We start from the raw sequence: 27,543 nt of genomic DNA on the forward strand, positions 1-27,543 counted from the left end.
CCTCACTATGTAGCCTTACAAACTAGATAGTTAGAGCTGGAGCTCAGAGAGTGGCTATGAATATGGAGAGCCAGGAGTTGGAATAATCACAAGGGAGGCAACTGCACCAGCCAGGATGAAAGATGAGAGTTTCAGCAGAAAATTGATCAAGATAACAAAGCAGGGGGAAGATGTCCTGTGACAGCAGCTGGATTTGTAGCATCTAGCCTCAAATAGGAACGTGAAACATAAGTTTGCTTGGAGGAGGAAAAAAAAAATCAATCAGGAGATTTCACACAGGATTGTGAGACTATAGAAAGCTCCAAGACACCCTGGAACACTGCACCATTTACCCTAATCGGGAGATGAGTCAGCACTCAATTATGCTCAGGCAATTTTATATTCAGTTTTTTATGCGTTGGTGACAAAGCAATTTAGATAATATGGTCACACAGCAGAATCACTTTTTTTTTTTACAAATCTGAGTTCCATTAGCTACCATAAAAAGTATGTCACTCCAAGTGCTCATTTCCCCAGCATGGAAGATAATTGTCATGTGGGATCAAGAAAAAATCTCTTCTTCTCATTTCCAAACGCAATGTTATTGTGTGACATGGCTGTTTTGTCCCTGCTTCTGAAGATCTTAGTTACAGCTACTCTTGAGACTGCACAGATCCACTGCTGTGTGCAGGGGCTGTCTGAAGTTTTTGCATTAATAATAGCACATGAGATAATGGCTCCTACTGGGTAGTGTGTTCTAGAGAAAACATTCTGTTCTAATGAAGTGGGTCATATATATATATGTAGGTACACGAGGGTGGCTCAATCTATCCATCACAGGGTGAAGAACTGTGACTTGTGAAACAGAAGAATCTCTGTGAAATTGTGTTATTGGCAAATCTCATGAGCACTATCCTGGGGGATTCAAGGTGTGGTTTTATGCAGCATTTTGACACCATTTCAGGAAAGATGTTTTGCTAATATGACCCTCTGCTTAATCTTTTAAGGCACTTACTATATTCTGTTGGGAATAACACCTTTAAGAATCAGAAGTTGGAGAGGAAATGTGTGATTTACCATTTGAACCGAGTGATCATTTCAATGCCAGTGACAGATTGAGTCTCTCACGGACTGCTCCTTACATAACAGGATGCACAAAGTGTAAAACCCACTTTGTATGTCTCAGGAGCAAACACACAGCATGAATCTTCATTCCCTTCCATTACTCTGTCTCCATGACTCAATGGACTTGAATAGGAGCTGAGTGAGGACCAGATCTGTAGCACAGCAAGCTCAAAGAGAAATTTCCATTAGCTTTTTTTCCCCTCATGGATAATACCCTTAAAGATTCAGGGTTAAACCTTCAGCTGCTGTATCCTGACATTTTTCCACTCAACTAGCTCTCCATGTCCATACAAGTACTAGGTTCCTGTTCAGCTGAAAAGAAACACTCTTGTTGGTTTTTGTTTGGTTGGGGTTTTTTTTAAAATGAAGATAGTTTTTATGATCTCCTCATGAGGACAATTTTCAGACTGTATTTATCAAGACATAGACATTTGAACTCATTTCCTTTGAAGTCACCATCACTCACACTGTCACAGTGTGACAGCACAGCAGGGTAACTCAGCACTTCTCAAATCAGACTGCCTTCAAACCCAGCATCAACACCTCTAACCAGTGCCTTTCCTAAAGGTGATATTCTGCCTGTCACCTGGTAGTCACTAATTAAACTCTCCAAGTCCTGGGCTCAGAATAAAACACTGTTACTGATAGGAATATTGTGCAAAAAGGCATAAGAACCCCAGGCAACAACCACATGCTCCAGAGAAAAGGGATTGCCTGAAAGCTTAAAATATGGATGAGCTGCACTGTTCTTGTCTTGGTTGTTTTAAATTCTTAAGCAAGAACCAAGGGAGATCTTCTGGGGATGTTAAAACTATATTTTGTTCTGGATTTTATTGCAAAAAATTGAGGCACCTTCCAATCTTGATAATAAATTGACAATGCAGGGAAATATCCTTCCTCCTCTTCTCATTCCAGATCTACATCACTTTGTTGAAGAACTAGAAAACAGTGAAGGCTTCACTGATCCTTCCTAAGTAAACAAAAAACATTGCTGAGAGAGCCAAAGGGTGCAGATTTGGCTTAGAGGACATTGTGGTTAGTCAGGAAAGGTATTGGCTGGATCTTTGCCTAAATAGAGTTTCAAAATTTTATTTCAAAAAGAGACCCTTAGAAATTCTCAGATGATTTTATTTTTTTACCCCAACTGATGATAATCAGAATGTCAAAAAAGTAACAGAATTTTTGTGTTCATTGGACCGTTTTGGTAAACAGCCACCCCTCCACTGCTCCTTCTTTCAGTTGAAACAGACTGAGTGAAAGCTATTTTTTTGTACTGACTTTTTCAGCCTTTATTATCTTTTTTTTTTTTTTTTCACTTTCAGTATCTCTCTTGAATAAGACTGAAAGGTTTTCCTGGAATTCTCTTTTCAGGAAAAAAAAAAAAAAAAAAAATTTACTTGCCTTCCTGGAAAAATCTAAGTACACAAAATTCTTAAATAAATTCCTAGTGAGATATTTTCAAGCTACCTTCATCTATTCAGAAACTGAAAGGGCAAAAGATCAGCCCTTCATCTTCAGTGTCTATTTTTGATGCCCATGAAAGTACTGAGAGTTTAAAAAAAACAACTTTCTGTCTCTTTAAAACTGTTTATGAATCATGGTTTGGAATGAGCATAGTAAAGCACTTGAAGGTGATTAACTAAGAAGTTCTATGGCTATCAGCTAGGACAGTCCTCACCTCATAATTTTATCTATTAACAGATACTGCACATAACTGACATTAAACTGGCAAGATCCCAGCACAAAGGTGAACTCGAGGAAAAAACTATATTGGATTTTAATAAAACTTTCTTCAAAGGCAAATCCTCTCTAATGTATGAAATCAATCTTCCTTCCTCCTTCTTCAGCCCATTTATTCACAGCTACAGGAAATTCTGATGCTTATAAAACATTTCCCATTCCCTCCCCCTCCTATTACAGTTTCTATCTACTTGTGACCATTACTTTTCACAGCAATTTTAGATTAATTACTCCTCGTTTCACTCTCTTTTACTCACCGTCTCAGAATCTGTACCCCATTCTGAAAATGTTGTTTACCAGGCTTCTCTTCAAGAACAGATCCTACCTCATACCATCTACAGGCAAAACAAGCAACTCACATTTTTACTTGAAGTTTCATCCTTGAAGGTGGATGAAACTTTGGGAAGAAAAAAGCTTTTGTGCCAAGTCTTTATTTCTCCTGGCTTTATTTTTCTTTCTTACCCAGCAGCTGCTTTGTGTGTCTTGCTCAGGACTCTATCAACTTTTAGTAGATAAGCCATAATATTGGTAGCATTCCACTTAGCAGAGAGTGATGTCCTTGTGAGCTCTGAGCTCTAATTTCCTGCAGAGCAGTTCCTTCTCCTGATGTTGGCCCAGACAAAAAAAAATATATATATGACTTCATTATATATTATCATATATTATATATATATAGAGAGAGATATTTTTTTATTATTATTATTTAAGAAGAGTCACTAATATCTAAGAAAGCACCACCTTACAAAGTTATGTACTCCCTACATAAAGCTGTAGATATCCAGATCTGGAACCTGCCTTTTAATCTGTGGCATTCAGCTGCAGCTCTTGGTAGCCAAATTTCTAAATCTTGGCACCAGCAGAGACACTAACATAACACACTGTAACAGCAAAGCGAGTCCTGTTGCTGGTGTTTGGATTTGCCTGCCCAGCTAAGCCGTGGGGCAGACCAGACCCAGAATATTCCATGGGAATTGATACCCAAACTTCCAGGGTTTCCAGGGCAGGGTGATCAATGCTGGGCTGTTCTCAGCCCATCTGTACTCCTGTACCCTCTGTGCTCTGTTCTCCCCCTGCACTGCAATATTTCCTTCCTTCCACTTCAAGGGCTGTTCTTCCCCCTCTGTCACAACTGCACCTCTGCCCAACCTGACAGACAGTGGCAGCTCCTCCTGCCTCCATCCCTTCCCTGCACATTCCCAGAACACTCCCCTCCCTCCTCAGCCCCCTGAGCAGCACAGGGCCAAGCACAGACACAGCCTGGGCAGTTTGGCCCAGGGGCAGGAGGTTGCACAGAGCCATGTGCAGGATTCCTGGGCATTCCTTGGCAGCTCGAGCTGTGCCAGCCCCTGCCAGCTGCTCTCCATTGCTGGGAACCAACACCAACTGTCACAGGATTAGACACAGCCTTGGGGCTCTCCTAGAAGGTGACCTGGCTGGTTTGTCTGAATTCTGCTCCTGCTTCTTTTTTACTCCATTGAAACGACGTCACTTACAAGGTGATTTTGTGATTCCTCCTCATGGTCAGAGAGCTCTTGGTACTGGGCAACACCTGGTAAGTCCAGACCCACTTTCTAATCAGTATTTATGGAAAAATCACTGCTGGTAAAGTGAACTGTAAGAGAATCTATATTCCATTTCAAACTCAGTGCTAAGATATCTGCTGGAGAGCAGCCAGGCCTGGTAGCTCACACTGATGGTGAGGAAAAGGAACACATGTTAAAATCAGCAAATGGATAAAATTGGGCTAGAGAGGGATGAATACAATAGGGAAAGATTTCCATTTTTTCAAGATCAAAGCCCAGTTTCCCATGCTAAAAGGAGAATTGTGATCCTAAATGGGAAAATGTTTAAAAAGAGACAGCACTCTATTTGGGAATGTATGATACAAAGCTCCATGTCCACCGTCAGGATAAATCTTATATATTCAGTACAGCAACATTCATTTAGCAGAGAAGAGGATTCTTTGAAAAGGATGGGTGGTGGAAATTCTGAGCCTGTTTTCCTGCAGCTTTAAAATTCCTGTCCTTGTTGACATAATGAGTAAAAATTTTCTTGGTTATATATAATTGCTTTAAACAACTTTTAAGATTAACAAACTGTATTTTGGATTTGGACATTGTGTTGATGAATAAACAATACTAATTTAGACTTTTAAAGAGTGCTAGTTATTATTTGAGGAACCAAATGTAGGTTTCCTCAGCAGAAAAGAAGATTTCTGTCAAGTCTGTGCAGTCTCTGCAAGATTTTATGGTAACAAAGTTGTTTTACAATGCAGAGATCTTAGATTTAGAGATTATTCTGCAGACACCCAGACTGTGGAAATAGTAATTCAGTTGCTGATAGCAGTCTGCTGGCCAGCATTGCAGGATCTGGCTACGAACAGGGCATGAGACCAAACCCTTCTTATTTAATATAGATTAAGAAAGTCTTACTTCTAATCTCCCTCCTGCCTCCTGCCTTGCTCTGAAATACTTGTGTTGATTTGCTCTGCTGGGGAGAAGACTTGTCAAGGTCTGTCAGGAGAGATGAGAATATATAGTTTTTCTTTTCTTTTAAGATTAATCTTCCAGCTGAACAGAATTGGCAACACGTGTAAAATTTTGCTGCTGGAGATATTTTGTATTTGATTGCATTTTTAAAGATTTTTTTTCTAGCAGGGAGACAGACATTTTGTTATTGCTGTGTATTAATCAAAAGGGTTGAAAAACACTGCAGGCCCTACTCTGACCCTTGTGGATCAAAAAGCCAGTCTGGGTTTTAAGAATACAAATGATCCTGGATTAAGCTCTGGCTTTAGGCGTTAATAATTTAACACTACTAGAGTTTGGCCACCTACCTCTGACATGCCATATGTGGACCACACTGTGATCACTGCAATTTAAAAAGCTATTTTTTCAGACAAAAAAAAAAAAAAAAAAAAAAAAGGATAAATTGAAACTTTCACTGGAACATTAGAACTGGGATTGATCCTTGAAGAGGTTATTCCTGGGCCAATGACCCGCCATTAACATTTAGAATCATAGAATGATGGGGTGGTAGTGACCTAAAAAATGGTCTAGTTGCATTTAACACCCAATTTGTCTACAGCATGGACTGCATGAGAAGTTTCCTTTCCATAAGCCCCAGAAAATCACATCCTGATTCTTACAGATTTAAAGGATCCCATGGTTGCCTTGATTACCAATGTCTTATCTCTGCACATTTAATTCACTTCCTAATGTTCCTCATATAGCACTAAAATAATTTAAAAGAAAGTCTCTGCTTTTAAAACCTGGTCCTTTTTAGCAGCTCAGCAGCAGTTTACCAGGTTTGTAAAGCTCCTTATGAAATCTCACCTGAAAATACTGATCTGCATCTGCTGTTCAGTTTTTCTGATTTCAAAGGGAAATTTGCTGGTGCCACCCCAGAACTGAACCCAGCGAGAGCTGAACGGCCACCGGTGGCCAATGTCACCTCCAATGTGTGTTTGTTGTTCCACAGACACTCCTCAGCTCTACTGTCAAAACAAAACCAAAACAAACCCACCCCCTCTATTTGTCTTTTCACCTTCTCTGTTTCGGGAGTTGCTTCGTTTTGTCTCTTTAAGATCAAAACAAATACCCAGGACTGTCTGTCAGGTACCTGGAGATGCTACAGCAGCTCCCTGTACTCTCCCAGTTGCCAGTGCTTGTAATGTTATAATCTTCACATTTTATTTTCTATTTGGGGTACATAGTGACAAGTGATCCAGTTTTCCTTCAAGGCATGTTCAACTCTCTAGATTTAAAAATGGGTGAAACATACAGGGGGAATTTGTAAATATTTTTGAGTCTTAATCAAGATTTTAAAGTTGTTTGTGACAGCACAATCCCTGTAGCATCGACATTGATACATCTCAATAAAAACTATGCTTTACAATGAATTAAGCCTTCCATTAGCTGTGGAAAATCCTAAGCATTATTCTCTTATTTCCCTTAATACTTCAACTTTTCGGTTACTTCTTCCCATCCTCATTTCTCATTTAATACTGCCAGCTGCAAAGGGTTAAAAGTCCTGGCATTTCTTCCAACTGGCATTTCCAAATCTCTCCGGGGATCCATGCAGCGCTTATGCCAAAATGCTTTATTATTATTATACAGACAGAGTGAGAGGCGGAGAATTAAAAAAAAAAAAAAAAAAAAAAAAAAAAAAAAAAAAAAAGCCCTTCACAATTTGTCCTCTAGAACCGGGTCCTGCTGGCGGTGTGAGGGAAACTGCCTCAGCGCCAACTCTTAACACCACGAGGGGTGTTTAAGAGCCAACCCGAGGATGTTTTAAGGAATCCTGGGGTGGATCCCATCCCAAAGGGATCGGATGGGCTCCGCTCCACCCTCAGAGCCCCCTGACCGGGCACCAGGCCCCGCTAAGACACAACCGCTCCGTCCCGCCGCCGCTCACCCTCTGTCCCTCACAGCCCGGCCCGGCTCCACCACCCCCGTCCCAGTGGCCAATCAGCGGCGGCCGCTCGGGCAGGCAGCCAATCGCCGGGCGTTGCTACCTGTGGCGAGTATTTTTAGCCGCCGGGCGCGGTGAGGGGGGGGACTGGCGGGGATGTGAGGGGTCGTCCCGTGCCCCCCTCAGGAAGGAGCCCGCCCGGGTTACCCCACAGCCTGAGGGGTGCCAGCCGTGCAGGCGGCCCCGGCCAGCCCCGCCCTCGCCGCTGTCGAGGCCCCACGGGCCACGGTGGTCATGGGAAATGTAGTTCAGCGCTCCCCCCCTTCCCTTCCCCGCGGGGCCGAGGGGCGCAAGGGCACGGTTTGACGTCGGCAGTGACGCAATGGGGCTGCGCGTTGACGTCAGAGAGGCCCCGCGCGCCGCGCCCGGGGGGGAGAAGAGGCAGCGGAGAACCCCGGGCGGGGGGCGGAGCCTGGGCGGCGGGGGCGGGGCCAGCGGACGGGGCTCAGCGGAGGGCGGGGCTCGGGCAGTGCGGCCGCGCGGGGCGTGGCCATAGGGGCACGGCTGTGGGCGGGGCAAGGGAGGGTATAAGTAGGGGCGCGGCGGGCGGCGGGGCAGAAGCAGAGCCAGTGCAGCTGCGGCCGCCGAGCGCGCCCGCCGTGGGGGTGTGAGCAGCGCTGCCCTCCCCCCCTCCCCTCCCCCCTTTTTTTTTCCGACCCTTCCCCCTCCCTTTTTTTTTTTTTTCTCTCTCTTCTCTTTCCTCTCCCCTCCCATCCTCGCCGAGGGAGCCGGCATTGGAAGATGGGGGTCGGGTGCTGAGCCGCACCCCCCCGCCCTCACACCCCCGCCGGGACTGTTTGCACTACCCCCGCACCGCTGGGTGAGTACCGGCCCTGGGGCGCGGGCAGCGCGGCGGGGGCGTCAGGCAGCGGGCGGGCTGTGCTGGGGCCGCCACGGCCCCGCGGTGCCGGGGGGAGCTCGGCGGGTGCAGGGCCTGGAGGAGAGAGCAGGGCCGAACCGTGAGGGCTCGCTCCCCCCGGGCCGTGAGGGCTCGGCCGCTCCCCCCGGGGCCGTGAGGGCTCGGCCGCTCCCCCCGGGCCGTGAGGGCTCGGCCGCTCCCCCCGGGCCGTGAGGGCTCGCTCCCCCCGGGCCGTGAGGGCTCGGCCGCTCCCTCGGGCGGGGAGGGAGGACGGAGGCTGAGCAATCGGCGCTGGGCCTCTCCGGGAGTGCCCGGCCTGCAATCCCCCCCCCCCCCGCCCTCCAGCTAGCCCCCTTCCTTCTCCTCCTTCGCTTTCTTACGGGCTCACAAAAATGCTCTTCCTCCTCCTCCTCCCGCTGCCGCCGGAGCTCCAGGGCTGTGAGCAGAAATCTAATGAGCCCCAACTGCTCGGTTATGTAACTCCCTCTGCTTAAAGCTCCTGCCAGGGCGCTGCTGCCGGGCCACGTATGGGCTCGGATCCCCCAGAAATACTGCCCAGAAATACATAAAAAGACTTCGTTCGAAACGATCGATGTGTTTGATCAGCTGCTTTTTTGTACCGTGGATCCGTTTGGCGTTCGGAAATTTCCAGCGTCAGCCTCTGGTGCGCTCTGAAAGGAACATTCCTTTCTTAAAGGACATGGGGGAAGGGAAGCAGCACAGATGGATTAATAAATCATTTTTAAATGCCCCGTTTAACCACCCAATCAGCTTTTCGGTACTGATTGTGCCCCTTTTGTAAATATCTTCTGTTTGCCCTTGATCTTTTCCTTATCCCCACCCGGTGCTGATCCAGCAAACGTTTAAAGGTCGCCTTATCTTACAGTCTTTCAAACTATTCCCATACCGTGCTGGGGAGAACACGAATGGCCTGGGAGTAGGGTTCCAGACTTTAAAAGGAGATTATTTGGAGCAAGAATTAAAAAAGCCGTTTAGTCACGTTGTTAATTTAACTTTGATTTCTCTAATGTTTAGTGACAGCTGTGCTAAATTTTGTTCTTAGTGATGCAGTGCAGAAAAACCTTCTGTTGATTGAAATTCTCTTTGGGCTTTTAGCTTGAGAAAAACAAAACAAAACCAAACATATTTTGTTGTATTGGAACTTTTTGACAAAGGTGTGTGTGTATGTTTATACCAAGATTTGTGTTAGCAGTTTTGTGTGCTAATACCTGATTCTCGTCCCTTCTCTAACTTTAGACTTTAGCTAATTTCTCTTTTGCCCTTTGTGAAGGAGTGACAACTACATTAAATATAAAATGGAGTCTTGGGGAAGGAGAAAGGCAGTCGGGTTTGAGGCTGTCAAAAGCCCTGTTAGCCCAGGAACTTTTTTGAAATCTGAGCTACAGACAGTGTGATACAATAACTGGGTATATATTCGCATCTTGCATCTGAAAATAGAAAATAATATGTAGAAAGTAAAAAAAAATTATGAATTAATTTATCAGTCTTGGCCACCTTTAGACAGAACATCCATGCTGCTATTTATGTATGTGCTGACTGCATTTCAGTGTGAACTGTTGGATGTGCACAGCGGACATTTTCTCCTTAGTTTGCATCATTTCAGCCCTGCAGAGTTTAGGGAGAAGATTTGCTTGGATTTAAACGTTGCATCATTTCAGCTTTTTGTATGAAACCTTAGAAAAGCAATTGTTAACATTTTTAAAATTCTGCAGCCTACAGTTGCAGTCGATATGTTTCCAAACTTTAAAGTGATAAATGACCTTTGGACTAAGACCTTTCAGGCTAAACTAATGGCCTGCTACTAAATTTTGCAGCTGAGTACTATAAATCATCCAAATACAAGTTGGTAATCGAACCCTCGACGGGCTTGGCAGTTCTGTGATGTCTTAAAAATTATCCTTGCTGCTTTGTGAATAAGTAAACAGCCAGCTCTTATGATTTGGAAGTGCCCCATGCTGTAGATGTAAACACAAGCCCATCCTCTCTGGTGTTGTTTGTAAGTCGTGCTGAATGGAGCTGACATCCTCACCTTCCGCAGGCAGGAACAGAAATAGTTTGATGCACGTTTTTTCCACTTGAAAAGTAACCTATTTTCTGCAGAAAGTGAAGCTAAAAGAATAGGCCTCAGAGCTCGATCTTACACTGTTCTTATTTGGATGTGTTTGCTTTTGTTTTTTTCTTAAAGGAACAAGAGCACTCAAGGTGAAGGATAATAATCAACTCGAAACAGCACTTTGAATGAAATTTTGTTTCCCTGTGGCATCTTGAACACTTTCTTCTTTGGGTTTTGAAACAGACTTACAACTCTGTGGCACAGCAGCTATGCAGCTTGAAATCCAAGTAGCACTCAATTTTATTATTTCATATTTGTACAATAAGCTTCCCAGACGACGTGTCAACATTTTTGGTGAAGAGCTTGAAAGACTTCTGAAGAAGAAGTATGAAGGGCACTGGTATCCAGAAAAGCCATACAAAGGATCAGGGTTTAGGTGTATTCATATAGGGGAGAAAGTGGACCCAGTCATAGAACAAGCATCCAAAGAGAGTGGTTTGGACATTGATGATGTTCGTGGCAACTTGCCTCAGGATCTTAGTGTTTGGATTGACCCGTTTGAGGTTTCGTACCAAATCGGTGAAAAGGGACCAGTGAAAGTGCTTTATGTGGATGATAACGAAAACGGATGTGAGTTGGATAAGGAAATCAAGAACAGCTTTAACCCCGAGGCCCAGGTGTTCATGCCTATTAATGACCCAGCATCTTCAGTGTCCAGTTCTCCTTCTCCTCCCTTCGGTCACTCGGCTGCTGTGAGCCCGACCTTCATGCCCCGCTCCACTCAGCCTTTAACCTTCACCACTGCCACATTCGCCGCCACCAAGTTTGGCTCAACCAAAATGAAGAACAGCGGCCGCGGCAACAAGGTGGCCCGCACCTCTCCCACCAACCTCGGCTTGAATGTCAATGACCTGTTGAAGCAGAAATCCCTCTCCTCCTCCATGCACTCTCTCTATGGGCTCAGCCTCGGCAGTCAGCAACAGCAGCAGCAGAAGAGTTCTGCCCTGTCTCCTAACGCCAAGGAGTTCATTTTCCCCAACATGCAGGGTCAAGGTAGTACCAGTAGCATCTTTCCTGCTGACAGCTCCCTCAACCTCAGTCCTCTCCAGTACAGTAATGCCTTTGATATGTTTGCAGCCTATGGAGGTCTAAATGAGAAATCTTTTGTAGATGGCTTGAATTTTAGTTTAAACAACATGCAGTATTCTAACCAGCAATTCCAGCCAGTTATGGCTAACTAAAAATAAACCGAAAGTGAAATCCGAGTAAATACTATTGTACAAGTTAAAATGCACGTACCCAAGGGTGTATCTTTTTTCCCCACCTCTTGAGATTTTTTTTAAGGCTTGTAGTATGAATACATTCAGGCTTGGTTAGATAAATACAACATGCATCATTTTTTTTTCATTTGCCAACCAAGCACAAAATTATTTTATACTGACTGTGCATTACAAAAATATACTCTCAAAAATATGGCCTCTTACAGTATTTAAGATATAGCAAGGAAGTGGCTAATTTTTTCACGTGTCTATATATATATATGTGCTCAGACATATATGTATATATATTAAAAAAATTGGCACTAATAGGTGGGTTTATTGGTCTTTTTCTAATTGTATAATTTAATTTAGTACAAAGTTTGTAAAATATCAGAGTATATATATTGTTTCTACAACATGGTATTGCATTTATATCTTTTTACTACAGTGATCTGTGACAGCTGCAGCAGCTTCATGTTGTATTTTTTTTACTGAAATTGTAAGATATCCATCTTAAAGACATCAATTCTAAAAAAAAAAAAGTTAAAAAGTTGTGTACAGAATATTCCTTAGTGGTGGAATTAAAATGTACGAAATATTTGCTTTTTTCAAAAGAAACACAAATTGTATTTTCTGTTAAAAGTTTAAAGATTTTTGCTATATATTATGGAAGAAAATGTAATCGTAAATATTAATTTTGTACCTACATTGTGCAATACTTGAAAAAAGGTATAAAAGTATTTTGAGTCAGTGTCTTACATGTTAAGAGGGACTGAAATAGTTTATATTAAGTTTGTATTAAAATTCTTTAAAATTACTTGGCTGTGGTGGTGTGTGTATTCTTGGTGTCCCTGACAAATCACAGAACCCCCCCTTAGGGACTTGCCTGCAATTATTGACCAAATTTCACTTGTTTTTTGTAACTGCATCTCACCGAAGCCAAAATGGAATTCTATTTTTTTTTTTTCCTTGATAAATAAGATTTTTAAGCTCTGTGAATGTTGAGTTATGGGGCGATGGGATGTGTCTAGCAGGGACTCAGGTGATTCAGTAACATCTCCTTTCCTTTTAACATCTCATTGGGATTATTGGAACTATTCTCTTGGGAAGTCCTAGACCAACAAACCAGCATTCTGCCTCTGTATTAGGGATTAATAGCTCAGAAACGAAACTGAATAAAAGTGCTGATTTACAGCTTACTGAACCCATTGTAAACTCACATTTTATATGCTCTATTAAAAAGAGAAACGTAATGTAACTACACTGATATTCTAAGGTCTTTATTTTAGCAGATTTTACCAATTTTAACTGAATATATTCTCAAAATCGAATGGAAGCGGGAGGGGAAAGAATTCAGAGGCTGACACAACAACTCAGTTTTTCCAGGGCTATTTTGAAGTTGCATCCCTTATTCCTTTCCATCTGCTCAGCAAATAGTGTTCCTTGCTTAATGGACATTGTCAAGGGGAAGAGAAACTGCTTTAATGTGTAAATCTGACAAAGGTCAGTTTATGCTCCACGGCAGCTCCAGCCACACGGAGACCCAGTGCTAAGTGGATAGTCCTTGGCTTTTGGCAGTGAGTTGAGCTACAGACAGAGCACAGGATTAAAATGAACTTCAGTGTTCTGACACTGGAATTTGAGCCCGAAGGTCAGTCTTTTCCTGTTGGATGCACTTGATGTGACAAAAGGTGCGACTGTGCGCACCCCCCTCTTTGGTGGGAGCAGCCTGTGCTTCTCACAGCAGTGTGAGCTCCCTGCTTTGGGCAGAGGCTGGGCAGAGGTGGGAGGCTGGCAGTGGTATCCATTTCCAGTGCCATGACAACCAGTTCGAAAGCAATAATGGAGCGAAGGGGTTTTTTTCGGCGTTCATCTGTCTCTGTTTAACTGGCTCCCTTTTACTGAGTTTGCCATCTGGTTTATCTTTCCACTCACGGCACAGCCATGGATGGCACCGGCCTTAAAAGCACATCATTTGGTGCCTCATTTTAACTGGATGATTTTGCTTTTAAGAGGAATTAGAAAAATGCTGGATCAATGGCTGGAAAGCAGAGAATGCCAGCTCTGTGTATTATTCCTACTTGAATTCCTAGACTTAAGATTTATTACAGTTTTACTATTTACAGCATGATCCTGATACCTAAACTGACCAAGAGGTTAAGGAACTCTGACAGTGGAGACTCTTCGTGTGTTCTGTAATATTTCTATTCCTATGATTTAAACTGAGATAATTTGTTTAAAGGTCAGTGAGCTTCTCCTCCTCCCACGCTGATTTGCTCCTTTCCACTGTAGCCAGTTCTGTGTCTGAAGGGCCATGCAAGGAAAAATCTTTTGCAACACTTTTTATTTTTTTTTTTTTTGCAGCCCCTTTCAATATAAAGATTTGACAATCAGGGTTTGGTTCTGGTGCTTTGAAAGGAGACAAGTCAAAAAGAGCTGCAAGTTCTTTCAATTTTACGTGTGGAGATTTTTTGTTTTAATGATTTTTAACGTTTAAGCGTGAATGATTTTTTTTAATCTTCTGAGAGGAATGAGAGATGCCTCCTTTGTGTTCAGTCTGCTTCACCCAGTTATTTATCTTCTGCTGAAGTTTCATGCTGAATTTCTGAGACCAAACATTTTCATTGCAACATTCTGTTCTCACCGAGTGCCAGGTCAGTCGCTGGGGTCATTTGTGTATCCAGTATTTAGCTGTCAGGTAAATGCACTTGCTTGGATTGAAAAGACATAAAAATGGGGAAAGGGAAGCATTTGCTCAGGTGTGCAAATTGTTTTGTATTTTCTCATGGGAACGTGCAATTTGCTTCCTTAGAATTGCCAGTGTGGGTTAAACCTTGGAAGGTGACTTTAATTTACAGTGAAGGAAATAGTAGAAAGATGTAACCCCCTCAATGTTGTTTAGTGCTTCCTATCCCCTCACCCCAGGTCCCCACCCAAGCACAAGTTCAAGGTACTTTTGGTCTGCAGGGCTCACTTAATTCAGCACAAGTCAATAACTTTTCAAAATTAGGATCTTTGAAGCTGCTCAGAGGCTCCAGCGGGGCTGCACAGAAGGAGCAGGGGACAGCTACAGTCTGTGCTGTGTTCATTCTGTGGGTAGGGAACAGACCTCTCTCCTTATCAGGGGTCTGGTAATGGCCACCAAAATTAAACTGCTCTGGTTATTTCTGCTGTGGGAAGCTGAATCGTGGGTGGAGTTCACAGAGTAGAGTTCCTTTGTTGTGTCCTGTTCTCCAGGGGCCTGGCACTGCAGCTCAGTGAGTACAAGTTCTGCAGTTGTCAACTTCAGCTCAGGTAATTCAAACACATTGAAGGATGGGGCTCTGAGCCACCTGATTTAACTGAAGCTGTCTAATCATTGCAGGGAGTTGGACTAGGTGAGCTGTCGAGGTCCCTTCCAACCCAAACCATTCTATGGTTCCATAGGGCATGGAAGGATCATCCTTCCTTGATGATGCAAAATTAGAAAGCTGCTGAACATTGCTTGTACAATCTTTTGGTGCACAGCCAGGACAGATTATCCCCCAGAGCTGCACTCTCTGCTTCCACTGCATCCCAACCTGCAAAAGCCTGGTGGGAGCAAAAAGCCCAGCCGCATTCTGAACTATCAAGTAACCAAACAATGAGTTGTTAAATCAGCTCTTTGGACTGACATGGGATCAAAGCAGGGTTCATGTACTGATCTGATGCCCCAGACTGTTCTATTAGCGTTTCAGGAATAAATACCTCAGGGTTTGTGTTGGTAGTTTTGGAGCAGATGAAGCAAACCAGTGGTTCAGCACTCTTTTTTATATCATCAGCAAGTTGATTTAAATTGAGTGCACAGAGTTGGCTTCATTCCCCTCATGAGTTGCATAAAAAGTTTGCTAAATCGAAGTGCTAGAGCTGTAAAATCCTGCTGAAGGGACTGTTTCCAAAGATCAGCGAGAGGAACAGTTAAACTGTTACCATGGCAGTGCCTGTGTGACTTTTTTCCTCTTGGCTTTATTTTAGTGACAGTAGTAAGGAGTTTTGCTGTACAGAAGGGAAAAAGCATTAAGACTCGGGAATATAAACCACATTCCCTTTGGTACTACGAGTTCTCTACCTCATAGACAAAATATGATCAGTGTGCAGAACAAATGGCAGGTGTAAAATATTTTTAGAAAAAACCTTGGCATGCAGTGCAGACATCCCTCAATCCCCATCCTTTATTCTGTCAGCTTTGGTTTGTTATAAACAACCTATAGCATCGATGGCTGCAGTTTTGGTGGAACTTGCTGTAGTTGACATTTGGTGATTTAGCACTTCAGAGGCCTGGAATCAGAGCTCCTTGGCTCTGAGTTTTGGGACACTCTTACATTTACAGTCTGTCAGCCATGGAGCTCGTGCTGCATTCCTGTGTCCCCTTGGCTTCAGGATTATCAAGAGCATTAAAGAAAAGACAACTCTGGAAATGTAAAGCCTTAATTATTGTTGTTTAGTGCTCCTGTCAGCTCTGAGATTTTTTTTTTATCAACTGGCTAATGCCTTTAAAACCAGGCCTGGAAATCCACCTTCTTTCCTTGACAGAACATATTCATTCCCTGCTACACCCATAACCATGGCTTTTCTGCCTTCCACAGCATCCTCAGGAGGACCGAGTTCTGTTTTGCTCCCTTTGTTCACCACCTCTTGCTATTTGCTGTGCTGCTCCAGGCTTTCATGCTGCTCCTCTCTTCACCCAGACTCCACTTGTGCCTGACCCCAGCTCTGAAGTGTGCAGTGCTGGAGCTCTTGTGCCAGGGGAGACACTGCACTCGAGGCTGTTTACTAGAAGGAACTTCATCCAGTTTCTCTGTGCCACAGGGACATCCTCTGAGGCTGACCTGCCATTGCCTCCTTTTATTGCATTTAGTCTCGGTGGCCTTGGAGCGTCTCCTTTGTCACACAGTTCTCTTAACCTGGATTAGGTGACCTTTGTGTTTTGAAACAAGGCATGCCTATAAAAGTGAGGCACTGGGTTCTCATTGTCCATGCTATGTGGAGCCTGATTCATCCCTGTCAGAGCAGAAGGCCTCTGGAGCAGTGAAATCTCACATATTTACTATTGTGATTCTCTTAAAGAATGTCTATGAATGTTTCTACAGATATGAAAGTATATATTCCTCCAGTACAAATCATGTGAAAATTTTGCAACAGCTTACCCACTGAAGTTGCTGCTGGTCAAAATCAGATTTGCAAACAGATTTTACAAACTAAAACAAATTCCCCATTTGATTTTTATTAGACTCTCATCCCAGAGAGTCAGGGCTGCTGGGCTTTGCCACAGCTGTGCAAAGTGTGAATCTTCCACAGATCGACTGAGCAAGAGTAGATTTGGTGATTTTAAGCCCATATTTGAGCCTTTAACTCCCTGCTGAGTCTCAGATGTTGTAGGTGACTGCTATGTGTTTTTGAAGCCCAGGGATCTGTTTTTCAGGGTTAACCAGGTACATCCAGCACCTCTGCAACAGAGTGGGAGAGTGCAAAATTCCAATTACTGTTGAAAATATTAACACCTGGGGCAATTACCTACTTTGGAGGTATATGAATACTACATATTGAATTTCATGTTGTATTTATTAACTGCTTCGAGACATAGCTCATATTTTACTTGAGAAAATTGCAATTTCATTTTTGAATAATGGGTATGGATGTTCTGCTCTTTTGCCTTTAGATTGTTACAGTGATGTCCTTAAAGATTCATTTCAGCATTGCTAAACCAAATCACTCGAGAAATTGTGATTCAGTCTTCCAAGAATATTTAAGAAATTATGAGGTAATCATAAATAATAATCCGCCTCACGTCACATTAATTTATCTCCTAGGTGTAGAGTTAAATAGATTTCAGAGTTTTCTTCTCTCCACAAGTCCACTAAGAACTTATATTTATGTGAAAATTTAGATCCTTAGGAAATCACAGTTTCCCTAGAACTGTCACTGCACAGGAAACAATATCAAAGGGATAGTGATGAACTCAGAAGTGCTGGCAATTAACCACAGCTCCTTAATGGAAACAGATTTCTAAGTGACACAGAAGGACTGAGACCTGCTACCACCCTCCTGCCTGTGTGCCTTGCATGACCAATTTGACAGCCTGGTGGCAAAAACTGCAGACAACCACCTCAAATTAACTTGTACAAACTCATAAGGGACAGAAACACTCAGTAAAGAGATCAACTGCATCTCCAGCCTCTCACTCCTGACCTGCCAGGAAGGTCTCCAGAACTGCTTCAAAAGAAAATCCAAGTACTAAAATTCCTGACTCTGGGGTAGAAAATCACATAGATATTGATTGCATCTTACATTATGGTTTTTGCTACCACCAGATATTCCTAGGCAATAATTATTCCTGTCTCTCTTTGTGCCATAAATCACATCATCAGCTGTCCTCTGGTTAGCATCCTCTCTTTGATCAACAGGAACCAATCACCCTTTCTCTCAAATTGCCTAATTCATTAACATAATGAAGTTTAAACACAGAACAACTTTGCTCAACTTGTATTTATCTCTAAGGTTATTGCTTTTCTATCAGATCTGAAGCAGCCTGATGTGCCTGCAATCATGTGTAGTTTTTCTGAGTGTTCCCACTGACTTAATAAACAATGCCCATGTCCCCTGTCCCTGCCCTTGCCTCACTTCCATCTTGCCCTGTCCTCACTCTGACACCTCTGCTGCACCTCCAGCCTTGTTCCTGCTGGGCTGTTTCCCCTTCCAGATTTTTATTTTTGTTTTCCTTCAATGTCTCCCTTAAAACTTGCTTTTCTTAGTTTCCTTCCCAAACCAAGCTGTTCTCCCCTCCTGCTCATCTGAACTCTGTGCCTCACCATGTGTAATTTGCAGTGTATTATCTAATGGGAGGCTGTAATCTCTCCAGGGCAAGGCTGTGTCCTGCCCCAGACACACAGTTGCCTGTTTTACTCTAGGAGGCTGAATAAGAAGGACAGAAATAGAAGAGTACACAGACACTCCCAAATATACTGTGTTTTGTGATCTGTGTTCCAGAAACAAATGCAGGAACAATTGTTACCAGTAATGTGGTTTATGCTGTACCACTAAGGCTTGGGAAGAAGTAGATCCTTTAGGCAAAGAAACCTCCTTTACAAAACACTTGTGGAATGTATTTATCTAAAAATACAAGGGCTTATGTTAGAGAACAATGTTCCTCTGCTGATTTATAGTTAACTGTCAATGGCAACACAGGCCTAAAACCTTTTAAACCAGTGCTACTGTAGTAATATCTTAACTTTATCCCTTTCCTTCTCTGCAGTATCCCTTTCAAGCCTGATTTCCTTGGCCTCTGCTGCTGCTGTTGGAAGAGTCCCACTCACTTGGCCCTCACCAGAAAAGGAGGATGGATGGGGAGCAGGATGACCCTATCCACAGAGGTGAAGGTTGGGAGTGAAACCTCAGCCATGCAGGACAGAATTCTGCCTTTAGAAAACTGAAACATCCCTCTGCACAAGTGCTGGGGGTAATGTCTGGCTAATAATGCATTTAAAAATGCATTTTGGCCAGGGATCTCCAGTGAGTTGGACTTTTTGCTGCCTGCACAAATGGGCTCTGCACATAAACATCTCCCTAGTGGAATTGGACAACAAGCAATGTGTAAGTGGAGATAACAATCAGCTCTGAGCTCAGCTTAGAGATGCCTCCCTCCAAAAGCCAGAGCGGTTACAGAGATAGAATTTTGATTTTGCCTTTTTTCCAGAGAGATCTGGGGCTGCCTAGCCCAACCCTGCTGCTGAGGGCATTGCTGTGAGGTGGCAAATGGCCTGCTGGAACAAAAGGCTCATTCTGGCTGTGGCACTGCCCAGCTCCCAATTGCTTTTTGGAAATGGAGTGCCCGGTTTGAGCCCTCCTGTGGGCACTGTCATTTTGGATATTTTGGATTTTTGTCATGTATAAGATATCTGTGTTGTTTGCAAGCAGTTAGTCATCTGCTAGCCATAATGGGTTTGTTTCCCTTGAGGATGTTTAGGATCACATAACTCTTACAGGCAGAGGGGAAAATGTCTGAAGATGTTGGGATTAGTCATAGAACTGCGGCAGTTATCTTCATCCAGAGCCTTTTCTTTCATCCCCTGTTAGAGCTCCTGAACTTGAGGGTTGTATCCGATCTCCAGCCTTTCCCAGAATGACATTTACCTGGGCAGGCTGGAAGACAAAGAAGAGCCCAGGCTGTACAACCTCTATCCAGTTATTTCTTTCTTTACTTTTTTTTTTTTTTTTTTTTTTTTTTTTTTTTCTGGTTTGTTTTGTTGTTGTTGGGGGTTTTTGGTGGGGGGGTTGATGGGGGTTTTTTTGTTTGTTTGTTTGGGGTTTTTGTTTTTTTTTGTTTGTTTGTTTGTTTTTGTGTGTGTGTGTGTGGTTTTTTTGTTTTGTTTTGTTTTGTTTTGTTTTGCTTTTTGTTTTTTGTTTTTTTTTCCATAACCACTTGATAAATCATGCAATGGAGAGCTGGGAACAGGCGCATATGAGCTGCTCTCCTACTCCTTCCTTCCAGCAGCAGTTCTGGTTTGTCTGGGGTCCCATTCCCCGTCAGAACCTGCTGTAACCCCATTTCTGTGTCTTGGGGAGGAGCTCTAAGGTTTCCTTCTGGCCTGAGAGCCCTGGCTGACCCCGGGCTGTGATACCACTGCTGTTGTAAAGCACCTCCTAATCACTCCCAGGCTTTTATCCTCAGAAAATCCCCCTGTGGCATTGCTTCCCCTGCTGAGGTGAGCCCTGGACTTTGGCACCATGTTGGCCTTTTTCCCCTGTGAAATGCACCATCCCTCCCACAGTAGGGGAAAGGGAAAGTATGATGTGCTTTCCATCCATTCAACGCCCTGTTCTTGTTGGAATGTGCTTAAACTGGGGACAGCTGATTCTGGGGTGTTTTCTGATGTTCTGTAGGGCTAAACAGCAGTGACTGTCACTGTAGGAAGGGCACAAATCCTCTGCTGGGGACCACTTGGGCTGTACCCACAGTGAGGATGTTAATGGGTGTTCTCCAACACTCAGTGGCATCCCAGAAGTACAAGGACAAAGCCAATTGAGACAAAAATGAAGGAAAATTAGACATTGGTCACTGTTACTTGTAACTCTTTGAGGTCTTTTTAGAAACAGATCCCAAAGGGCCACCAAACCCCAATGGATTTACCCTGCTGGTCCCTCTGTGGTGCTGTAAGGCTGGGGAGAGGGGCCTGTGTCACACTCAGCTGCTTTAAGTGTTGTTTGCATTTGCAAAGGTCAGGTTCTGGGAGGCCACTTGCAGAGCAAATGCCTTTGCTGTGCACCTTGTCCTCGCGAGCTGGAAGAACCTGAAGGACTGGTGAAATGGGGACCTGCAGCCAACTACTGCCAGGATTCACTCGGAGATTGTTCTTTCCTCAGTCCTTCCAGAAATGAAGTAACATTTGCTGGGAGGTGCCTTCCCCCGTGGCAATTGGATGTGCTGAGGCACGGCTGGGGCCAGGATGCACCAAAAATACAAGTGACAAATGTAATCATTGCCTTTTGTCCAGCCAAAGGGTGTCTGCAGAGAGGGGACAGGGACAGAGAATGGCTGCAGGTGGCAGAGCAGAGAGGGGTAACAAACTCTTTTCCTCTGGGCTGTTTTGGGATTTTTTTAAAAGCACCTATGTTGGGCCTGACAGTGGTGGGGCACAGGCAGCTGAGGACCACCTGAGCATCACCACCTCCTCCTCCTCCTCCTCTTCCTCTTCCTCCTCCTCCTCCTCCTCCTCCTCCTGTACCCACAGATTTTCTGTGTGTGCGACCTCTGGGGTCGTGTCAGAAATGGGCTCCCCCAGGTGAATGAGCAGCACCCACACAAGCACCTACAAAGCAAAGAAAAACGTGCAAAAACCTGCTTTCCCCCACCTCATTGACTGGTTTTGGTTTGTGGGTTTCTTTTTTTTTTTTTTTTTTTTTTTTTTTTTTCCATCAGCAGCAGGATAAAGGAAAGCACCTTTTTATTTCTGACTCCAGCCATCTCCCATGTGCTGCTCCAGCAGGGAGGGATAAAATTATTGTGTTTGAAGGCACTTCTGCTCCAGAGTATAAAGTTACTCAGCACTTACAGGTCCAGGTCTTTAGAGATATTTTTATTCTGTGCCTATTTTGGTGTGTCTGAGAGTGACGTGTTGTGGATGCTTCCAGTTAACAGTGCTTGAATGTAAACACTGCTTTACTCTTATTTGCAAATCAAGATTTCTTTATTATTATGTTATGCTTACAAAAACGTATTCATGTTCTGATTTTCTTTATGCAAAAATGAAGGTACCTGAACTCCAGGGCAGGGAGGGTTTGGTGAGCAGAAGGAGTAGGAGCCTGGCTGCATTAACACTTTGTTTATATAACACAGGTAGGAGCCTCTGTTATATAAACAAAAGGCTGGTTTTGAAAGCAGACCTAGAGGAGTCTGAAATGCGTTTATTTAGGCCAGAAACCCATCTGCACCTACCAGTAATGGACTCACAGAGCAATTGTGTGTTTGCTCAGCTCACAGGCCGGCAGGTTTTACATATGTTACGTGATTTGCACCAGTCAATACAGAACGTGGACACATGTTCACATCTGGAACAGATGAGCCATGACTGAACAGTGATCTCACTAGCACCTGGCACTGTCTGGATTTCAGGGTAAAAAAAAAAATACATTTTTATTTGTTTATTTTTATGAGCTGTTAGATTTCTGAGGCACAGAGTGGCAGTGCCCATTTCACTGCAGGACTCCTGCAGGATGCAGCTCTAGCACAGAGCAAAGCTGGGAGCTGCCTCCCTCACCTGGCTGCCCAAGAAGAAAAACTCCAAATTCCATGTGAATGTAGCACAGGACAAGGATCACAACACTGGATCAAGGATCTGCCCCTGCTCACAGCAATGCCAAAAACATAACAATGCATTTTAATTCTGGCTGTGGAAGTAGGGAAAAGAAAGCTTTATCAACAAAGAAAAAACCTAATTCTTTATATGGGAAATATGAAATGGAAGCAAACCCCAAGGCTGTACCTAGAAACACCTTCCTGAGCCCTTCAGAGTGCCCACAGCTCTTCTTTCTGGTTACCTGTCATCTCACAGCTTCCAGAAGCTCCAGAAATCCCCCATCTTTCCAGACACAGTTCTGGAAGCAGCACTTTGGGCACATCCAGAGCTCCATCTCTGAGGGTTGGCTCAGAGCATTTGCCCCAGAATCTGATTTAAATCTCTGTGTTCACCCAGCAAAACCCAGGGCCTGATTAGGCAATGCTACCCCTTGAGCAGACTGAGAGAAAAGTAAAAGTCAGAAATTTCAGTTGTATGATCTTGTAATGCCCAGAGGCTCAAGCCTGGGACAAAAATCTTGCTGGTCAAGGCAATTGCTAAAAAAAAAAAGGAAAAGAAAAAAAAACAAACCAAACCAACCAAACCTGTTGTTTGTCAGATTGTTAACTAAATAACCTGTAAGCTGCAATAATTCTGCAAAAAGATGCTCTCAGGAGTGTTTTTTACTGTGAAAGTGGTTATAAATAATAATAAAGAAATGCATCTGGGTGTACTTTACAAAGCAAGTAAAAAAATTCCTTCCTCTTCAAGCCCATGGTCTGTGAATAATTTGTGAACAAGAGGAGCAGCTCCATCTATCTTACACAGTGTTTGTTACAAATCATTTGCTCATGTGTTAATCTTCCTGTCGGGGTGGGAGCTGCAAATTGCAAATCTTCCTCTGTTGTTGGGTGTTGGGTTTTTTTGGTTTGTTTTTTTTTTTTTTTTTTTTTTTTTTTTTTTTTTTTTTTTTTCTTTTGTTGTTGTTGTTGTTGTTGTTGTTGTGGTTTGGTTTTTTTTCGTGGGGGGTTTGGGTTATTTTGGGGTTTTTTGTTTTTTGGGGGTTTTTTTGTGGTTTTTTTTTGGTTTTGTTGTTGTTGTTGGTTGGTTGGTTGGTTGGTTGGTTGGGGTTTTTTTGGATTTTTTTGGGGGGGGTTTTGTTTGTTTGGTTGGGTTTTTTTGTTTGTTTGTGGGGGTTTTTTTGGTTTTTTTTTTTTTTTTGGTTTTTTGTTTTGGGTTTTTTTGGGTTTTTTTTGTTTTGTTGTTGTGCTTGTTTGGTTGGTTGGGGTTTTTTGTTTGGTTTTTTTGGGGTTTTTTGTTTGTTTTTTGGGGGGGTTTTGTTGTTTTTTATTTGTTTGGGGGTTTTTTTGTGTTTGGTTGTTGTTTTTTTTTTTCTGCTGAAAAACTTCTATAGATAAACATGAAAAATTGATTGATAAGTAAAAGATATAAGGGTGCATCCTGGGCATGAATGTGCTCCTGGAGCTGCAGTGGAGGGGCTGTGACAAGGCAGCTGGTGGAGGATTTCTGGCTCAAGGGCGAATAATTTTGTAGCAAAACAAAAGCCAAGCCAAAAAAAAAAAAAAAAATCTTTTAAAACCTGCTTTCCCTCCCAGGATTCCTACAGCGAGCAAACAGCCACGACCCGACAGAAATGTTTTCTCAACTTGGAGAAAAGTCTTTCAGAGCTCTCAGGAGTCCCTAGGTGGCAACACTGCTCCTCCAGACCCTCCTGGGAGCCTTGGCCTGGAGCTCCAGCCCCACCGAGCTTGGAGGTTCTGTGGCTCAGAGAGAATTTCAACTTTCATTCACAAAAAAAAACTGAGGAAAAGAGTTTTTGTTTAATGCTGGTGGTGGCAAAGGTAATAAAGTGTAAACCTGAGATTGCTGGAAGGCTCTGCCATCTGAAGCCAAACTAAAATAATGACCAAAAACTACTGACAATTTATTTATTTAAAAGAAATAACAGGAATTTAAAGACAATTTTGTGATGCTGGGAGATGTGGCTTATGATTCCTAAATGCTTTGTTTTGTCACAGCTGGTATTTCAGGGGAAAAACACACTCAGAGACCAAACAGATATTTTGGAGTAAGTCCTGCTGATAACACCTGTTAGATTAGTAGATCTGAAAGGCCATTAACTTTTTCCTTTTCATCTATATTTATTTTCTGCTGACTCTCTGTGCTCACTGACCGTTCCATCACCAAAATCCAAACCTCCCAATAAAAGTAGCAATTCCATTATGTCAGAGATCAGGTACTTTCACCCACCTCTTGATGAGGTGACCTTTGGAGCTTGCTAGCACAGTAAAAATTGAGGATTGCAAATATTATAACCAAATACACAATTTGAATTTCATCCCAGGTTAATTACCTGCGTCATCCACATCTGTTAGTGACAATAAATTACAGCAGAAATGGAGAATTTAGTTGCAATGCTACTGCAATACTCACTTTTTGGATGATCTACTGGTCAAATATTATCCACTGAAGAGATTCATGAATAATTTTGAATAACTGGACCAATATCTTTAGAAACTGCAATTTGCAAAAAGAGAGAGAGAAAGTCTCAAATAAATTATATATTGTGGCTTTTCCCTGCAGCTCTGGAAATAAACTTAATTGCCTTATCACACTCCCTACCAGATCTTTTTTTCCCCTGATAAACCTAAAATCTCTCCTGGTTTGCTAACAAGGCAATGATGAGATCAGTGAAACAAGACCCAGTGCCCAGCTCAGCAGGGTGGTGTTGCTTCCCACTTAGAGAAATTAATAAATAATTTTATTAATGAATAATACAAATGATGCAGCCAGGTGTCTGTGAAACAGTTAAACGAAGCAGGGCGAGGCCAGTCCAGCCCCAGTGGGAGGACGTTTCTTTTTCAGTGATTAGGGCTTTTTTTTATTTTTTCTTTTTTAATTTGCTTTCCAATATTGCCAAAGTAGGAAACTGAGGCCGTGTGATGAAATCCTCAGGTCACTGTGGGGCCGTGGTGGGTGACAGTGATGGTGTCACACTGTTTGGGGCTGGTGCTGGCTGTGGCTCTGTCATTAAATTTCGTGTTGGGCAGTGCAGGGTGGAGAACCTGGCTGTGAGGGTGGACAGATCCTGGCACAGCCTGCCCAGGGAGGTGGTGGATGTTCCCTGGAAACATTCAAGGTCATGGACAGGGCTTGGAGTAACCTGGGCTGGTGAAAGGTGTCCCTGTGCACGGCAGGGCATGGAAGGAGAAGGTCTTTAAAGGTCCCTTCCACCCAAAGCCTTTGAGGATTGTACAGTTCTGGGATATGGTGAGTCCTGCAGAGGCTGGGGAGACCCACAGCTCCCCTGGAATATCCTGGTTGCATCTTGGTCTCTATTCAGGAATGGAGGGATTGGGCCAAGGCCAGCCTTGGAGGCATTTCCAGAAGGAGCTCTGTGACTTCCAGCATCTTCTCCAAGCACCAGAGATGCAGGAATTGTGGGGATCTGAAGAGCTCGGGGCTCCAAAGCTGGATTTGGGTCTGTGCCTGTTGTCCCTCCTGCAGCTCAGGCTGCTTGTGGGGGCAGATACAGGTGAGATGCCTCTTTTCAGCAAGACCTGACATTACGAGGCTGGAATATGGCTGAGATTTATCTGGGGATCTCAGGAACACGTTCCTAATAGCAAGGAGCATTCCCTTAGCAGGGCAGTAACCTGTCCAGCCTGAACAAGTGCCAGTGCTGCTGGGATTTTGAGATCCCCACGGGCTTTTGTGCCTGTTCATGGGATTGTTGCAGGTTGTCAAGCTGCTGGTGTGGTTTTTGAGATGTGTGATGTGGAGGATCTTCTCAGGGGGCTGCCTGCACACAAGAACCAGGCTGGACCCTCTGGATTATCCAGGTCTGGAATGGGAGCTTGAAGTTGTCATGGGAATGCAGAGCCAGGACTCGATTTCCCCGATGTATATAAATCAATATCACATTTCATTTGCTATTTTATCATCCTGTCACTTGGTATTACTGCAGCTCCTCACAGTCAGCTCGTGGTTTTGCAGCCCTGAATAACTTGATCTCAACAACAACCTTCATTTCCTACCTCTCCCATCCCTCTCCAACCATCTCCACAGGTTCCCTGGGACACTGCTGAAGACTTCACTTCCCACTGAACACTGACCTTTTGGTCTCATCCTTTCTCTCTGATGTTTCAACCAGCTGTTGGCTCAGGAGGCTGTCACATCTCTCCCAGACTCAGGACAGATAAATTACTTGGGTGAGAGAGCTGGAGCTCTGAAGTCCTGATCCAAGTCAACTCCCTCAGCTGGACCATCCCTGTCCAGGTGATTGCTTCAAAGGAAGTGTCACAGAGCACCACTTCCCTCTGCTGAAGTGCACACACTCTTCCTCCTCACATCCTATTTACCACCCAGATGTGAGTTTTAGCCTCTCTTACAGTTTCTGCCAGACTCACTGAGTTTTCATACCCAGCTCTTGGGAACCCTCCTCTAAAATTAGCCTCATGTTTTCCACCTTCTCTGCTCTGGTCCTGCCATGCACTGAAGCAAAGGTTATCTGCTGCAGTTAATGGTTAAGCAATGTTTTATGTAAGTACTTTTACCCTTGGGTGAAAACCATCTGATCCTGGAGATTTATTACTGTTGTTTTCCTGTTTATTTCAAGCAGCAGAGGAAGCAATGTCCATTACACGTGTTGCAGTCCTCCCTTGGTTCAGGGGTGTGAGAAGCGGAGCAAAGGACAAAGAGAAGGCACAAAGCCCTTTATGGTGATTCTTTTAATGCCAGGTAATCCAGACCAACTGTCCTGTTGTAAGACCAGCTTAAGGTGAAAAAATGCTGCCCCTCCCTCCTCTGGAGGAATCTTTCCTTCTTGGCTCCATCATATCTCCAGCATATCCAGCATTCCTCCTTCCCTCCTGCATATCTGGGACACATGAGAGGGGTTGGGAATTGCCAGGTGAGACAAACCCATCCTATGATCACCTACCCCAGGGAACAGCACCAGGGGTCTGGGGAGGCTTGTCCCCCATGCCAGAGTGTCCCTGTAATTCTGAAACATGGACATTCAACTCATTGCCTTTGTCAGAGCTGGTCCTTGGCACATGCTGGTCTGTGTCCACCAAGGAGCCAGAGGTTTGGAGGAGACCCCCAACACCTTCTGGCTGGGCTGGCACCAGGGACAGCTGGGTGGGAAGAAAGGTAGATGTAGGGATGGGCACAGAGAAAAACAGTGGAATTAGAGAGTTTCCTCACTGAAACCTGACCCAC

At 43.8% G+C, this 27,543-nt stretch overlaps 1 protein-coding gene across 1 annotated transcript; it reads left to right on the forward strand.

Annotated features, from left to right (window-relative positions):
• Window positions 1-7,971: 7,971 nt before the first annotated feature.
• On the forward strand, window positions 7,972-12,326 carry TOB1 (transducer of ERBB2, 1). The gene is made up of 2 exons (XM_083874541.1): window positions 7,972-8,137; window positions 10,383-12,326. The coding sequence occupies exon 2, from the start codon at window positions 10,520-10,522 to the stop codon at window positions 11,489-11,491; it is 972 nt and encodes a 323-aa protein (XP_083730667.1). The 5' UTR covers window positions 7,972-8,137; window positions 10,383-10,519; the 3' UTR covers window positions 11,492-12,326.
• Window positions 12,327-27,543: the final 15,217 nt, after the last annotated feature.

Source organism: Zosterops lateralis, assembly GCF_965231275.1.
Source record: "Zosterops lateralis genome assembly, chromosome: 18".
NCBI classification, from domain to species: Eukaryota; Metazoa; Chordata; class Aves; order Passeriformes; family Zosteropidae; genus Zosterops; species Zosterops lateralis.

Coding starts and splice junctions, on each gene's coding strand:
- TOB1 (XM_083874541.1), top strand. CDS start 10,520: ATGCAGCTTGAAATCCAAGTAGCACTCAATTTTATTATTTCATATTTG.